This window comes from Trichophyton benhamiae, assembly GCF_000151125.1.
Source record: "Trichophyton benhamiae CBS 112371 chromosome Unknown contig01094.0, whole genome shotgun sequence".
NCBI classification, from domain to species: domain Eukaryota; kingdom Fungi; phylum Ascomycota; class Eurotiomycetes; order Onygenales; family Arthrodermataceae; genus Trichophyton; species Trichophyton benhamiae.
The window spans coordinates 315,744-330,987 of NW_003315093.1; the positions used below are offsets into that span (position 1 = coordinate 315,744).

Here is a 15,244-nt window from a genome sequence, read left to right on the forward strand (position 1 = left end):
GGAGATCCTCAGGCTCCCCTTGGCTGGAGTCTCAGGCCAGCCATTGATCAACCGTCTAACTAGGCATGCTGTGGCAACCTGCTCGAGGATGGGCAGGCCATTGAGTCGATAGATATATAACATAACTATGGCATTGGGCTGCCCATCGCGGCCAGCATGGCTACCCAAGTCAAGCAACCCTGGTGGGAGAGGCATTCCAGGGCCACCCCCGTCCATCCCAGTCGTGATCGTCTGCTGCTCCTGCAAGGTAAAAAAGGAAAAAGGAATTGGAAGCTTCGCAAGACTGCCGGAGACGATGCCGGGCTGCCGCCTATATGGATGCCAGTAACTCACTCGTCATCTGGCAAGTTAATCCGTGGTGAGAGAGGAGACGGTACACGCAGCACTTCAGACGATAACTAGGCCTGAAGCCAACGTCTTGTCTGGATCCCTAGCCATCGGCGTCTGGGTCGTATATAACTAACTAACCGACTAACTAACTGGCGAGATGTACCGAATACTTCGAGAACCCGGCAGAGGTACGGCCAGCGGTTCTTCTGCAGCAAGGTTGTGTGCCACCAGGCGCCTGTCTGTGTCGCCCAGGCAGAGCAAACCCTCCCTGGCGCAACGAAGTAACTAAGTACTAAGTATATACATAACCACAGAGCGAGGCCCCTCCGCGGCCCCAGTGTAAGTGCAGTTTGGCTTGTCCGCCATTGGCTCGGTGGTGGACGGGCTTGCAGTCACAAAAGAGCAAAAGCCAAAGGCGCCCTTGACGACGTCACTGGTCAGACCATGGCCGGCGGTGCGTTTGGCTGAAGTCCCGTCGACCTTGCGTCTGGTGGCCGCTCCCGTATCACAGCGCGGTAGACGGTACTTGGGATGCTGGTTAACTAGTTAACGACTAACTAGTCAGTTAGATTTAGTTCAACTAACTAACTGCCCTGCGCGAGCTCGATCGCCCCAGAGGGTTCACATGTAGTTTGACTCTCCTCGTTAGCCACATCGCCGTCGACCTTTGTCCCTCTTCCAGCGCTGATGATGCCCGCCAGCTAACGGAATATCGTTAGTGCGCTCGATCATGGCCGTCGACCCTTGGATCTAGGTTGGGCGAAGTTGACTGGCTGGTTGGCTGGTTGAGCGGAAGCTCGCTGCTGCTGCTGCTGCTGCTGCTGCGTTGACAAACCGCATCTCCGTCCTGCTTCTCGCCCTCTCCCGCCTGCTCGCCCTTCGCCCTCGCCCTTGCTGCTGGCTGCAGAGAGAGGCTCCAGGCTGCTCCGTCCGGCTGCTCTTCTTCCCTCTGTCGCTCTCGGCCATCACTCCCGCGGGCTCTCACGACCTTTCAAGTTCCGCAAGTCGACTCTGGCTGCCAACTTCATCCTCCTCCGCCTCCTCCTCCTCCCTCCCTCCCCCCCGCCATCTCGAGATACCGTTGAGGGATAGGCAGCGGGCTTCCATTGCTCCTGGTTCTGGGCCTCTCCCGCTGCATTTTCCGTATATTCCTGTTATTATTGAAAGAGGAACGATCCCTGCTGGCTCCAATTAGCAGCTGCTGGTTATATTACAGTTGGACCGGCCTCTGTGCTCTCCCTATAATATAAATACATCGGCCATATTCACCCACCTTTGCATAGTATATTCCTAATATTCACTTCCATCCTTTTGTTATATTCACTTACAATTCACTTACCACCCATATATATATACCACCGCAGCTCTTCTTCCTTTTTGAGAGCCTGCCATTGCATCATATCGCCATATATATTTATATCTATACCAGGACATCCAACTAGGCCTCTCCTTTCCACTTGCTTCCCTCTCCTTAGCCTGCACTGCCTTCTATTCTTATATCCCTGAATACACGCTGTGGCGGTGGCCCAGTAGCAGGCTTAAGATACTGGGATATTCCAAAGGAAAATAAAGAACCTCTCCTCCCAGCGGATCCAGAGACATTAAGGCAGGGCTATAAAGAAAGAGAGGATAAACGCTCACCTCCCTCCAAGGATCCCAAGTGCTGGCTAGGTCAAACTGCCCAGCAAGAACCCATGGACACCTGTGGGATGCTGAGAGGTCTGCTCACTCACACGCTGAGAGACCACTTTGCGTTCCATAGGTCTCTGGGGGCGACGGCCTGAGCCAGTCAGTGTGCTGTCTGCTATCAGTGTCAAAGTGTCAAGTGTCAAGTGTCAAGTATCAGTATCAGTGTCAGTGACAGTGACAGTGCTAGCAGCCCACCGCCGCCTATGTCGTCCTCACAGGAGGATGCTGGACATGTAACTGCCCTCTCAGCACCGGTCTCAGCATCCTCCCTGCAACCTCCGGCAGCCACCGTGAGCCCGCCAGAGACAGCCGCAACCGAGATGCCGCCGTGGGCCATCCCCTTCGACACGCCGGCCAGGAACCGCTTCCTCAAGGACTACCGGATCCAGGCGGCCTCTGCGACCTCGACCATCCTCGCCTGCCTGGCCGTGGTGAGTCTCCCCCTGCTTGGTTGTTGGCAGACGCCTTAAGAATGTGGAATTTCATAGGCTAACTCGCATGCTAGACCCCACTGGAGAATGTGAAGACTCGACTCCAGTCGTGAGTATTTGTCTCTTACTCTATAAGGCTAATACCATATATTTCATACTGACGTGGTTGTGCTAGATACAACTTCAAGGGGACAACTGACTGCCTTCGGTACATGCTCAAGCATGAAGGACCACGCGGTTTTATGGCTGGTAAGATGGGCTGTTTCACGTTCAAGAGCAAAAAAGAGATTCGTCTAACTCGTGTGTCCAGGCGCGTTACCACCACTGGCGAGTCTTACCATAGTCAGAGTCACCAATTTCACCGTCTACCAGAAGTGCAAGCATGCCATCTCCGACTTTGTGGAAAGACAGACGGGGACGTCTCCATTAGCCGTATACAACACTCCAGGCTCCCTTCCTACTTTCACCGGTGTCTCCTGTTTCATGGCATCTGGGATGCTGGCCGGTCTCTGTGCTGCTCCTATTGCATGTGCGTTTATCCTTCCACATAAATACTTACTAATTCGCTGTAACTGCGATAATAACAAGCAACAGGTCCCTTCGAACTCGCCAAAAACGTGGTTCAGACGTCTGTTCTCATGGCAAGCAGCCAGCGTGGACCGACGGGAAAGGGCCTCAAGTATACCTCTCTTCAAAACATTCCACGTCTATCGACTATCCAGGCCATCAAACAAATCATTTCTCGACATGGCTTCAGCGGTCTCTACACCGGAATGGGCCTTCACGTTGCACGAGACACAGTTGGCACCGGGCTCTATTTTGCCGTTTATGAAACATCAAAGCAACTGATGTCAAAGTACCTGGGTGACAACCATTCTCCGTTCGGGCCCCAGTTGGTTGGTGGTGCACTCTGCGGCACCCTCCCGTGGCTATTTGTAAGTGCTAATACTCTCAATTCATATATATATATATACGCATCAATAAACTAATGTCCGTATCTCCAGACGTACCCCCTTGATACCCGCAAAACTCGCCGACAGAGTATGATACTCGGCCAATCCAAAGAAGTGGGAGCCGCCGTGGCCAAGAATTCTGTCTATACTGGACTATCCGTCATCATCCTTCGAACGGCTGTGCAGAACATGCTCCTTCTGACTATGTTCGAGTATTTCAAGAGAGAGATCGATAAGCTGGAAGTTTGACCCATTTATATTCATCCAATCCTCCCTTTTTTCACCTTGGATGGAGCCCGCTTTCATGACCTCCTTACATTTCCTTACTTCCGTTTCCGAGTTGTTTTACTACGGGGCCGTTCTCCTTTTATATCCCCAGCTTGACCTTGATCTCGATCTTGGATGATTGCTATATCTCTCTTCACCTCCGCCCTTGTCCATATCTGCTTTACTCAAGAATAACTGCGATGTCGGAGGCCTTGTTACTGGGTTTGTCTGCCTAGTCTCCTACTTTTTTCTTCTCGTTCGACATTGCTCTTGGGACTTTCTTTTCACTCTATCAAGGCACTGCATGCATATTGGCCTTTTTTTAGTCGCAAATACAAGCATTTGATTCTGGCCAGACTGTTTTCTTCCTCGTAGTAATGGTTATAACTCTCACTGCTTTTGTGTCCATGGTTCCCTGGTATCGACCTGCTAGTAGGTTGGCTTGCAGCTGTTACCTGTATCGTAGCCGTATGGAGAAGGCACTCCAACCAATATTTCAAGGCCGCTGAATCGTGTATCCCGAAAATCGTCTTCTCATCGACATCCAAGCCTTGCAGTTGTCTAACGAGTAAGTCGCCCTGTGGCCTGCTATTGCTGTTGTGTTCTAAGGATGTGAACTTTGCGGGGAGCAAAACGTCGCTGTGGTGATCGCGTGTTTTGTTTGAACTTTCGTCCTTCTCGACCTCGTAGAAACGAATATTTACCCGGTCGACAACATCCAGCACCACAGGCAGCTCAAGATTCACACCCTTAGTGCTCTTCTACTGAGCAGGAATTGCAGGAGACGGGATATTCTCTCCCTCTCCGTCAGAATACTCAGATACCATGGCATCGTAAGTGATTCAGTCCTCCGGGTGGTGTAGACCGGGTACGGCTGCCCCTCCACCCTGCGCAGAGCAACCACTGGCTAACATGCGGCTTGATTTTTCCTTTTCTTTGCTACAGGAGTATCCTACAGTTACCGTTTAGACGGTCTCACAATGTGTCCCTCTCCGATGCTATGAAACAGTACATTTCTACAAAATATGACCAGCACCCGGACATGTTTGCGGAGGACTTCATAATAATCGACCAGATGCGCTCAGATGCCATCAGCTTACAGGAGCCTCACGAAAGCGGTATCGCTAGGCTGGTGATATATGCTGCACAGCTGAAATGGATTGGCGGGAAGTTTCCTATCGACGTGAGTTCAGCTTGCGGCCTTACCTCCCTATAACGAGGTTATCATATTGACTGCGAGGGCTTGATAGGTTGGCGTGGAATTTCCATGGTACCCTGCCTTTGGGTTCAATACAGGACGACCAGGTCAGTTTTTGAACCAGGCCCCATAAACCGGAGGCATTGCTGACTGTTTTGACTGATCTAGTATCCCAGAATAACCTCCGCTTTGAGCTTGTCAATATACTCTTCAATCTCGCTGCACTTTACTCACAGCTTGCCGTTTCATTGATTCCCGCCAACTCGGAGACCCTGAAGACTGCATGCAAATATTTTTGTCAGGCGGCTGGTGTTATCGAGCATATAAGGACGGATATACTACCTGACCTACGAACATCACCCCCAGAAGACATGGATGAAATGACATTGAGAAGTTTGGAAGAGCTGCTCCTTGCGCAAAGCCAGGAATGCTTTTGGCAAAAAGCGGTGAAAGATGGTTTGAAAGATGTCTCGATTGCACGGTTGGCCGCGAAGGTCTCCGATTACTACATCAACGCTGGCGGCTATGCCGTGAAATCCAACTGCATAAGCACTGACTGGATACATCATATGACTGCCAAACATCACCACTTTGCCGCGGCTGCTCAGTATAGGCAATCACTTGATTGTTTAGAGAAGAGAAAGTACGGCGAAGAAGTTGCGCGGCTGAGAGATAGTCTTTTATGTGCTAACGAGGCGCTGAAGGAGAAGCGGTGGATCAACAAGGTGGTTCTCAGTGACCTTAATGGGTTGAAATCCAGAGTCAGTGAAGACTTGAAAAGGGCTGAAAAAGATAATGACATGATATACCTGGATCATGTTCCTCCCAAGTCGGAGCTGAAACTCCTGGACAGGGCTAATATGGTCGCCGCCAAAGCTCCACCTGAAGTGATAAACGGGCTGTCCATGATTGGAGAGGGTGCTCCTCTAGGTCGCGCTCTATTTGCGAAACTGGTACCTTACGCTGTGCACGTTGCGGCTAGTATATATGCTGACCGCAGAGACCGCCGAGTTAATGAGACCATTGGCGAGCTGGAATCCATGACAACAAAGCTTCGAGAGTAAGATATTCCGATTATTGCGCTGAGATTTTTATGTTACCGAATCTAACATTCAAAAATAGTCTCCTACAATCGCTGAACCTCCCTGGATCTCTCCAGGCACTCGAAAAGCCCCTGGGTCTGCCACCTAGCCTAGTATCTCATGCAGAAGAAATTCGGCAGCAAGATGGGTTGAACCGCATTATAACATCATTGGACGACACTTCCAAGTTGAAAGCAACTGATAAAGCTACTTTTACCGAAGCAGTAGACCTTTTGAATGCAGAGAAGGAAGAGGACCAGAGGGCGAGACTCAAGTATGGTACTGATCGGTGGACACGAGAGCCATCCGAGAAGGCAGCTCCAAATCTATATGCGCAGACCAGTGAGATAGAAGGTTATCTCTCATCCGCCAATACCAGCGATAACTTCATCCAGAGCAAGCTGAATGAACATGGTCGAGTGCTGCAGGTTCTGGCTGGGACAAATCGAGACTTGGAGGCATTCGTACCCAGCAGCCGAAGACCTGTACTGTCACCTCAGGTGGGACGTGAAATAAGCCGGCTACGAAGTGCACTGAACGAAGTTACCCGACTTGAAAATCGACGTAGACGCTTGATTGAAGATTTGCGAGAGAGCTCCCAGGCGGACAACATCAGTAAGGAGCTCAGCACCCCAAGAATCCACCTAATATGACCAATGTGTTGCTAACAAATAACACCTTTAGATTCTGCACTCCTTGAAGAAACAGCACGCCTAGAGCGTGAATTCCCCATGCAGAAGATTCAGCCAAGCCAGTTTGAAAGCTTGTTCGAGAAACATCTTCGTCGCTATGATAGTGATAGAAACATGCTTGCTGAGGAGCAGAGGAAACAGGACGAACTCGGCGAGCAGCTCCGAGAAGCCAACAAGGCGTTCACGGTTGCACGTAGGGGCGACTCTTCGACTAAAGAGAGAGAGAAGGCGCTACAAGATCTGGAGATTGGTTATTTGAAGTATAAGGAGATCGTATCAAACATCGATACAGGGAGGAAGTTTTACAATGACCTAGCAAGGATCGTGGGCCGATTTAGAGAGGACTGCAAGAAATTCGTAAACCAGCGAAGACTAGAAGCCAGCCGAATGGAAACGTAAGTCTCTAGGCCCCCTGATACATTATATTAGGACTGAATCCTTTTTACCTAACCTATTACGTAGGGATATTGCCAACACCACTGCCATGGCGGCCCTGAACATTGCAGCCCATTCACCAACATCACAACAAATGCCTGCTCAGAACCAGCATCAGCAGTCCTTTACGAACCCTGTAGAGCCACTGACAGCCCCCCAGCCGACCAGGGCAAACGTCATGCCTCCACCCGCAACCATGCCGTCGGTGGGCGGCGGGATTTGGTCCCCTGAAGTAGGAATCAAGTTTGCTCCGGCGCCCGCACCAAATGCACATGTTGCTCCGTATCCGGAGTCAAGGACTGTCGTGGAGCCCTCAGCGTCCAGTTCGAGTAATGCGACTGGCACGGGGTCAACGGCAGGTACAGCGAAGCCCGGACACTGGGATCCAACCAGAGGATTGAGGTTTTCGTAGTGACGCTTACGCCGGTGTCTGATTCATGTAGGTGGGTAGGCGACGGGTATATACTTGGGACAGACATTATTCCTGCATTTGAATATAGGTACATACGATGAGCGAGATTTAAAGCATTTATTTGAGATATTTAGAATTCATAGACCTGTACGGCTTGGTTTACACACGAAAGAAGGGAAACTGAGAGTAACACGAGCTGGAATTGTGTCGCCTTTTGCTTATTCTTGCTGGGCTATATAGCACTATAAATGAAGGGTCTGGACCACTTCACGGTCACACAAGAAAAGAAACACACATCATCTTCATTTAGGAAAGTCATCAACATTATCGTCACCGGCCATCCATACGTAGCCCTGCTCCGTTTTCGGCCACCAACAACCAAAATTCAAGCCAAGAAGGGAAGGGAACAGTGTATTCCCTATGATATGCCCTCTGAAAGGCATCCTTGTAGACTGGGTACTGCTGAACTGCATGCAGCAATTAATGGTTCATAGGTCGCTTTTGGTTCAACCACCGAGCAATAGGTGAGGCAGGGAGATGGAGCCCACCAACAGGATATAAAAAAGACAAAAAGAAATGGCAATATCAAAATTACAGATGAGAATTGATAAGTGGGAGAAACAGAAAGATAGATAAATAGAAATAAAATGGAACTTGTTAACGGTGGCCCGATGATGGAGTGCGGGAGGGGTGGTAAGAAAGAGAGGAGCGCAACCGTCGTATTCCGAAATAGAAATATCCCTTCATAAAAGATTCAAGGAGAAGACTTGAGTTCTGAGCTGGGACTTGCCGTCGAAGCTTGCTTTTGGTTCTGATGCTGTCCGGTGGCCTCTTGGTATTTATGGAACATGCCAGAGAGATCCCCCTCACTGATGGCAGATCCGTTCTTTTCGACGATGAGGTTCCTGAGCCATCGGTTCTCCATCTCTAGCTGGCTGACGCGGGACTCAAGGGCTGAGTTCTTGCTCGTCACATCCTTTACGGTCTTTTCCAAGTTCTTCTCACGTTCCTTTTTCTTGATGCGGAAACGGGCGCTGGCAGCGGTGTTGCGCCGGCGTTTGTCTTCTTCCTGGGCTAGACGGTCCGCCTCTGAAGTAGTGGTGGCATCAGACTTCCTTTTGGATGAAACAGTGGCGGGCTGTGATTGAGTTACTGCCGGCTGTGGTGGTGCTTGTAGCTGTGGTTGTGACGGGAGATGTTGGTGCTGCTGCTGTGGTTGCTGCTGCTGCTGCTGCTGCTGCGGTTGATAGATTGAAGTAGACTGAGGGAGAGATGTGTTGGCAGGGAGAGGCTGAGCTGATGGATACGTAGTTGACTGGACTGGGGCCGTCGGCTGCTGGGGCTGGAAATAAGGAAAGTTGGAAATGTTGAAATCTGCGTTGACCAGATACATGTCGAGTAAGCATGAGCCAGAGGCCATCATAGGTATATCTATTACATAAAACACTCACCATTCAGAATCCCCACGTAGTTCATATCCTGCCGTCCGTTTGCAGGGCTCACGGTTCCTGAAGAGACAGGCTGCTGTTCGTCTATGCCGCCAACATTTCCAGCGGGGTCAAAGTCGAGGAACTCTGCGTTCGTGAACAGAGCGAGTTCGGCGTCGACATCGAACCCCAGATCTTCTGGCTGTGCTGTCTGCTCGAAGGGCGAGGGCAAGGTGTTCAGCTCATTGAGATACTGCGAGAAGTTGGGCGCACGACGCCCGTTGAATTCGGCCATGGCGCTGCTGTCCTGGCTAGGATTTCTCTCGATGCAGGCTCTGCCCTGGGACTCCCAGCCGCGATAGGTGGTGTTGTTGAGTCAAGCGCTTCCGGTGCCTGTCCGGGTCAGCGTCCGGCGGTCGCAGCCTGTGCCAGCAGGTCGATTCGGGGGGGTCTGTCGTCTAGAGATCGAGGACGCACACGCACGCTGCTCTATGCTGCTGACGGTTCGTCGTCTGGTGTGGGTTGTCGCTGGCTGGCTGGCTGGCTGGCTGTGGAGGACAGGAAAAAGGAAGAGTTTGGAACGCAAAAACGCTGCGGCAACTGCCAGATCCTGTTGGCGACGTCCGTCTCCGGCTTCCGAGGCGGGCGGGGACGACGATGACAAATCCGCTTTGTTGGTCGCCCACGCGCGATTTACTTACATAAGCATCCTCGGCTGTGTTTTCCGCGTTCTCCCGCTGTGTCCGGGTTCCTCCGTTCGGACGAACAGCCGGCTTGGCATTGTGAGACTGTAGAGCGAGCGTAGATGGGTGTTTGATAGACGTTGAAAGACGTAGGCCAGACATAGAGTAGAGACATAGGGTAGGATAGCTATGCTATATTCTATGTAGGGATCTGTTTTACAGAGACAGTGGGTTATGACCGCGCATGCACCAGTAGAAATCCCGGCAGAGAGCCATCTAAGCTGCCTTCCAAGAGCCTTCAAAAGGCCAATGATCGGATATCAACTTCCATTACCAGTCCTCTCCCTCTCCCTACTCATTCTCCGCTGGCTATTTACTCATCTCTAGCAGTGAAACCTGCCGTTTTAGATTGCCATCAATAGCACTTACCGTAGAAGTCTCCGTGTTTTGCTTGCACCTTCCGTAGAGGCATGAAAACGACAACGTAGAAGGGTATAAAGATGCTGCCAGCGTCTATCTTCCTCCTCCTCGTTCTCTTCTTCTTCTTCTTCTTCTTCTTCTTCTTCCCATCTTCATCATTATCCCCTCTCTTCCCTTCGCACTGGAGATAGGCGACCTCAGAACTAGCCACCAACACGCAAACGCCATGTACCCGAAAGCAGAGGCATCGGCCGTTGTTCTGGCTTTTTGATATCATCACTGGCCGTATTCCCTCAGCCCACTGGTCTCCAACCTGTGTTCTGACACTGATCAGATGTCTAGAAGAATCTCACCGTCAGAACTGGCCTAGCCGCCCTGGCCTGCGGGAGAGGGGAGGGAAAGCGGACTCACCAGGTAAGGACCTCGTCAAGAACACGTCTTGTTTATGATGATGAGCAAGGTATGAGTTGAGGCCTCTGGCCGATGAGACTTGATACTACATCTGAATATTCATCGCGTGCACCTTTTCCGGGTCGGGTTTTTTCTCGTTTTCCACTCCGCACCTTACGCAGCGCCTCGTCGCTGATAACTAAAGGAAAAACGCATAGGTCAACCGATGACATCATAGCCGCCTCATGACGACATTCCAGTTCAGTGTTTTGGGGGGTATTATTGCGCCTCTCAGAGGTATTCAGGAGTTGGCCACTTAAATAGATAGAAATACAGATCCATTGATTGAACAAATGCTCACTATGTTTTACTGCCATCGCTTCAGTTATTCTCTGTGGGCGCGACTTTTTGAAGCCATCATTATTATTTTATTGCTCTCTATGTATCAAGAAGCCAACACGTGATTACAGTGTAATACAACTAGTAACGACTTTCTCCAATAGCAGGGATTGCTACCCGTAATGTCGGTAACATACCAGCTTTAGCTGCTGAATAAGCACTGTTATGATTAGAATGGGCAGTATTCAGCTTAGTCACATGTAAATATCACGTGATAAAGATATTCTCTGAATCTTTTAGCTTATGTAATCAATGACAACATAAAATTGTTATGATTGCTGATAAGAAAAAGTAAACAAAAGCCGGAGGCTCGACAGCTTCCATCGCAACTGTGAGACAGCACAAACTTCCCTCCGGCCTTCCTCAATATCCGCTCGCTTGGTCGAACGAAACCCCAGCATTCTGGACATGCGCCCCTAACCACTAGCCAGGATACACAAACCATGGCTAGACAATCCTCCATCCTCGCACCTACGTCCGCAAGTCTACCAGATACCTTTCGCATACCCTCTTCCACAAATCAGCTGGTAAAGACGTTAAGCAAGCTATCACGGGCATCTCTTATATCGCTGGCTCTCCAATGGCTAGAAAAGAAAAATTTGGCCAGTTGCAAGCCCTACCTACTTTCCGACAAGTCAAAGTCACGAGAGCACGACGATGATACGAGCCCCTATTCACCAGCTCAAACTGTGGAAGACCTGAAGATAATATATAATGATTTCCAGGGCCAAAAGGGTGGGAAGAGAGAAGTGATCGATCGGATTCTAGAAGGGGATTGGCGCCATGGTTTAACGCTTCGGCAGCTTGCGATGGCAGATGTGCAACATATCGAAGAACATCCATCCAGCCATCGGTGGACAGCGTTCCGAATAGATGCAAGCAGCGCATCAGCGTTATCACTACCTAGCGACTCTAGGGACAATGAAGATTATGCGACAGCTCTTCCGCACTTCCAGGCTTCCAGCTTTATCAAAGCTATGCAGCGTGAAATATCACCGCTCGTTAAAGCACATTACCACATCCACCGATTCCATTCACTCCCCTTAACGCTCGTTCGAATACTAGCCATCGACTCCCCCTACCAATTCCCACGCCAATCCCCTCATACCTTTATCGATAGCTCAAGATTAATCTACCTTGCCTTCCCGGACAGCACACCTTTTATATACTCCTCACTTGTTTCAACTTCAAACTCAAAAAGGGATGGAAATAATAATATGTACTCTACCGATGCCGGGACATTACGGCGCATAATCAACGACGCAGTCCCAAAAGCCCTCTCACGGCCCCAACAGCGGTACTCACTTACCTCCACATCTCTGGCAGCAAAGAGCCTACATACCTTGCTTACACTCCGGGGGCCCTGGAGAACAACTGCTGCTATCGGTGCCTTTTCCGTTTTTGCAGATGCAGTTGTTGAGACTGGGCCCCTAGAGCCCAGGATAAGCAACGCTGTGCCTTTTAAGAATGGAAACGCCCGAACCACAAATAATAATACGAATAAGTCATCATTGGATGACAAGGAAAACCTCGGCCATTCTCCCACGAAGAGGCAGAAGCGGCCAGTTAACGAGCCAAGAGCTGATTCCCAATCACTAAAGAAACGAAAACAAGCTATAATGTCCCGGTTCGGTACCTCTGGGGACCCAAATCGTGCCTTGCCATCTTTCAGCCTAACGCCTCAGCCACTTCCCGACCAAAACGAAACTACCCTAGCAACTGCCACTGACCAATCCCTACCGCAAATAACTCCAAATCCAGCTCTGGATCGCCTCGAGATACAACTTCAAGATTCTCCAACACTAGAGCCGGGCTCATCTCCTCATCAAACAGTGGTCTCACTCACATTTTCGGGCTCGGATGTCGTAGCAGGCCTACGAAAGCTGGCAGAACTGGGTGTGATTGACCCTAACCGTATGCCGTCATGGATGACAGGTGAAGAGGGCGTTAGTAGCGCTGTAATTAAGGGAGGTGTAACAGTGACACCATAATTTACTCGCTAGGACATGATAGGGACGTTACCAAGTGCTGTTCTTTCTTTATTTAGTTGTATATATTTGTGTCCTCAGCACATTACAGTACGAATGGAAAATCGGACTTTAATTATATATATTAAACCTGAAGGTGCGAATAGTAGGGTATGTCAATCCAACGCGCTTCCAGAGGCACAAATTATACTTTGATAGTTTACACCTGGCCCGGGCACAAGTCCACGAGAGAAGCACATTATGCCAGAGCTAGCGATATCGCCGTCGGTAACCCAAGGGCTGATGATATGTAGAACAATCTGTAGTTAAGGTTAGTTAATTTATGAGGAATATATGCAGCTTCAAACATAAGCGCAGTGCTAGGGAAGGAAATGGTATACAAAGATGTGTTCATACCCCGTAGGCAGCTCAACCCCAGGCTCGCACCAACATTAAGGTAACCTTCACTATTAACTTGACCGGTTTCTAGCAAGTTTTCCAAGGCAGGAACATCGTTTGCTTCCCAAGGAGTTCGACTGGAATAAGACAGTTAGAATGACGATAGATACAGAATATAACGTAGTAGAGATATATGGGCAGCATCATACCAGTAAACACATCGGATCTCTTTTCCCCTCTGACTGGAAACCCATTGCTGAAAACAAGTCTGGTGAACATTATTACCACAAGCTGCTTTACACCACACTATAGATTCATTTTCAGCTTCAAGCGGCATGAAGCAAATCGGACAGTCCCCGTCAATTTCTTTGCGGATCCCCTTAGTGTTGCCTGTAGAAGCGGCCTCTGCAGGATTTTGCGGCGCATTCTCGAAAATTTCGCGTAACTCCTAGTGGATGAATTAATTCGATAAGTATTTGTTTTGGTTTCATGCTCGATGTAAACGAATTTTCATACCGATGATAGAAACGCGAGCTGGTAGCGGAGATGTTCATGGGCTCGGAGGACATGATATAGGACCTGAGACGACATTTAGGATATTTCCTTAGGAGAGAGATTTGAAGATGTAAGGATTCTCTTGGAGCATGGACCCTACATATACGACATGTTTGCATTGGTTGCCTTTCTTTGCATCAGGACAGGTGCAAGATGGCTCTTTCCCGATGACAACTTGGTATATATTGCCGGTTGAGCCGGCAATGTCAATATACTCCTCTGGGACTTCTTCGGTTCCTCCTCTTGTCCTCCTAAGGACAAATAATCTATTCAACATGTTAGGATGCTGCTAGTTATGCAGTAGGGAGCTTGTTCTGGATAATCTTGTGGCTATTAACCTTTGGGTCCTTGCTCGGTCTAACTTGACCAAGTAGGTCTGCGGTGGTTTGGACCTAAACGCACGGAGCCTACGCTCTTCGTCCTTTTGACGAGGCGCTTTTTTCGGTTTATTTGGTGACTTTGATATAGCTTGAGATGCTGCTTCGCCAGTGCCTTCGATGACACCTGCACCCCTTGGCACAGCCTGGATTTTTCGAGCCCGCCGAGCAGGACCAGGCTGGTCACTAGTTGTGTCCGCCTGTCTCTTCCTTTTCATGGTGCTGGCTAGAGCATAGTGGTATCTAACAGTACAGGTCGTCGTAGGTGCTAAGAAGAGAACAAATTGCTGAAGCTGATGTTCCCTCTTCTCCTTCAGTTATAAAAAGGGAGCCGGGTACAGCTATAAGATGTTGGTAGACCGCTTATAGAAGAGAGACTTCCTCAACGAGATTCGATACTTGCAGCTGGATAGTATGCCTTTTGTCTGGGTATTAATTTTAGGTGCATTAGGTATGGAGCCCAGCAGTCATAGCAGGTTGGATCATAGTTGATCCGGTCTAGGCAGCACCTGACTGAGATCAACGCCCAATTCTTGGGACAGCGATCAATTGTTAGGAAGAGGGAAGTCAGCAATACCAACACCGCGTCCTCAGGTATGCTTTCTATCTATCTGTCTAATGTACTCAAGTCTGGCATATAAAGCATATAGAGCATAACCAATAACGGCCGGCAGAAGTCTGGCGACACTATGAAAAGCAGCTCTAGCCAAGGACGCGCCAACCTGAAGGTTGATCGTACACCAAGATAAAAGACCCTGGTTATCTATATGATCTTGAACTCCTTCGGTAGTACCCATAGCGTGAATTGGAGTCTCTCAGCAAACATCACGGCCTCTACTCCAAATTATCATCGGAAAATGCTTCGATGTTCTCTTTGATCTTCTCCTTTCTTGTGTTATTCGAGCTTAATTGGAGCTTCCGCGCGCTAGACTGAATCCGGACTAGGATCTTATCTTATCGGCGGCCAGCTTGAAAGCCAAAAGAGACATCACAGAACATCTTGAAAGCTCGAGGTTGATGACCGAGCTGTATAGCCACCACCCATGTCGCGGCCACGAGCCGTCTCCGGCGCTGATGCGCATAAGGAGCCTCACTCCATCTCGTTGAAAGGTAACTAAGCTGCCTCTTCTCCTCTCTT

At 49.6% G+C, this 15,244-nt stretch overlaps 6 protein-coding genes across 6 annotated transcripts; 3 read left to right on the plus strand and 3 right to left on the minus strand.

The window, feature by feature from the left end:
• Positions 1 to 1,045: 1,045 nt before the first annotated feature.
• On the minus strand, positions 1,046 to 1,727 carry ARB_01677 (uncharacterized protein; the record flags this gene model as incomplete). Its single annotated transcript, XM_003012123.1, has 3 exons — positions 1,046 to 1,279; positions 1,354 to 1,481; positions 1,670 to 1,727. 3 exons carry the CDS (start codon positions 1,725 to 1,727, stop codon positions 1,046 to 1,048), a joined length of 420 nt encoding a protein of 139 aa, XP_003012169.1.
• Positions 1,728 to 2,662: 935 nt separating this feature from the next.
• Positions 2,663 to 3,652, plus strand: ARB_01678 (uncharacterized protein; the record flags this gene model as incomplete). The annotated part of the gene is made up of 4 exons (XM_003012124.1): positions 2,663 to 2,699; positions 2,794 to 2,979; positions 3,045 to 3,385; positions 3,455 to 3,652. 4 exons carry the CDS (start codon positions 2,663 to 2,665, stop codon positions 3,650 to 3,652), a joined length of 762 nt encoding a protein of 253 aa, XP_003012170.1.
• A 1,018-nt stretch (positions 3,653 to 4,670) lies between these two features.
• On the plus strand, positions 4,671 to 7,041 carry ARB_01679 (uncharacterized protein; the record flags this gene model as incomplete). The annotated part of the gene is made up of 4 exons (XM_003012125.1): positions 4,671 to 4,853; positions 5,045 to 5,928; positions 5,991 to 6,565; positions 6,635 to 7,041. 4 exons carry the CDS (start codon positions 4,671 to 4,673, stop codon positions 7,039 to 7,041), a joined length of 2,049 nt encoding a protein of 682 aa, XP_003012171.1.
• A 1,202-nt stretch (positions 7,042 to 8,243) lies between these two features.
• Positions 8,244 to 10,296, minus strand: ARB_01680 (bZIP transcription factor, putative; the record flags this gene model as incomplete). Its single annotated transcript, XM_003012126.1, has 6 exons — positions 8,244 to 8,920; positions 8,941 to 9,227; positions 9,396 to 9,526; positions 9,618 to 9,786; positions 9,977 to 9,995; positions 10,029 to 10,296. The coding sequence occupies 6 exons, from the start codon at positions 10,294 to 10,296 to the stop codon at positions 8,244 to 8,246; spliced, it is 1,551 nt and encodes a 516-aa protein (XP_003012172.1).
• Positions 10,297 to 11,251: 955 nt separating this feature from the next.
• Positions 11,252 to 12,799, plus strand: ARB_01681 (CHL4 family chromosome segregation protein, putative; the record flags this gene model as incomplete). Its single annotated transcript, XM_003012127.1, has 1 exon — positions 11,252 to 12,799. One exon carries the CDS (start codon positions 11,252 to 11,254, stop codon positions 12,797 to 12,799), a length of 1,548 nt encoding a protein of 515 aa, XP_003012173.1.
• A 979-nt stretch (positions 12,800 to 13,778) lies between these two features.
• Positions 13,779 to 14,324, minus strand: ARB_01682 (RING finger domain protein (Znf1), putative; the record flags this gene model as incomplete). Its single annotated transcript, XM_003012128.1, has 2 exons — positions 13,779 to 13,995; positions 14,092 to 14,324. The coding sequence occupies 2 exons, from the start codon at positions 14,322 to 14,324 to the stop codon at positions 13,779 to 13,781; spliced, it is 450 nt and encodes a 149-aa protein (XP_003012174.1).
• Between the last annotated feature and the right edge of the window lie 920 nt (positions 14,325 to 15,244).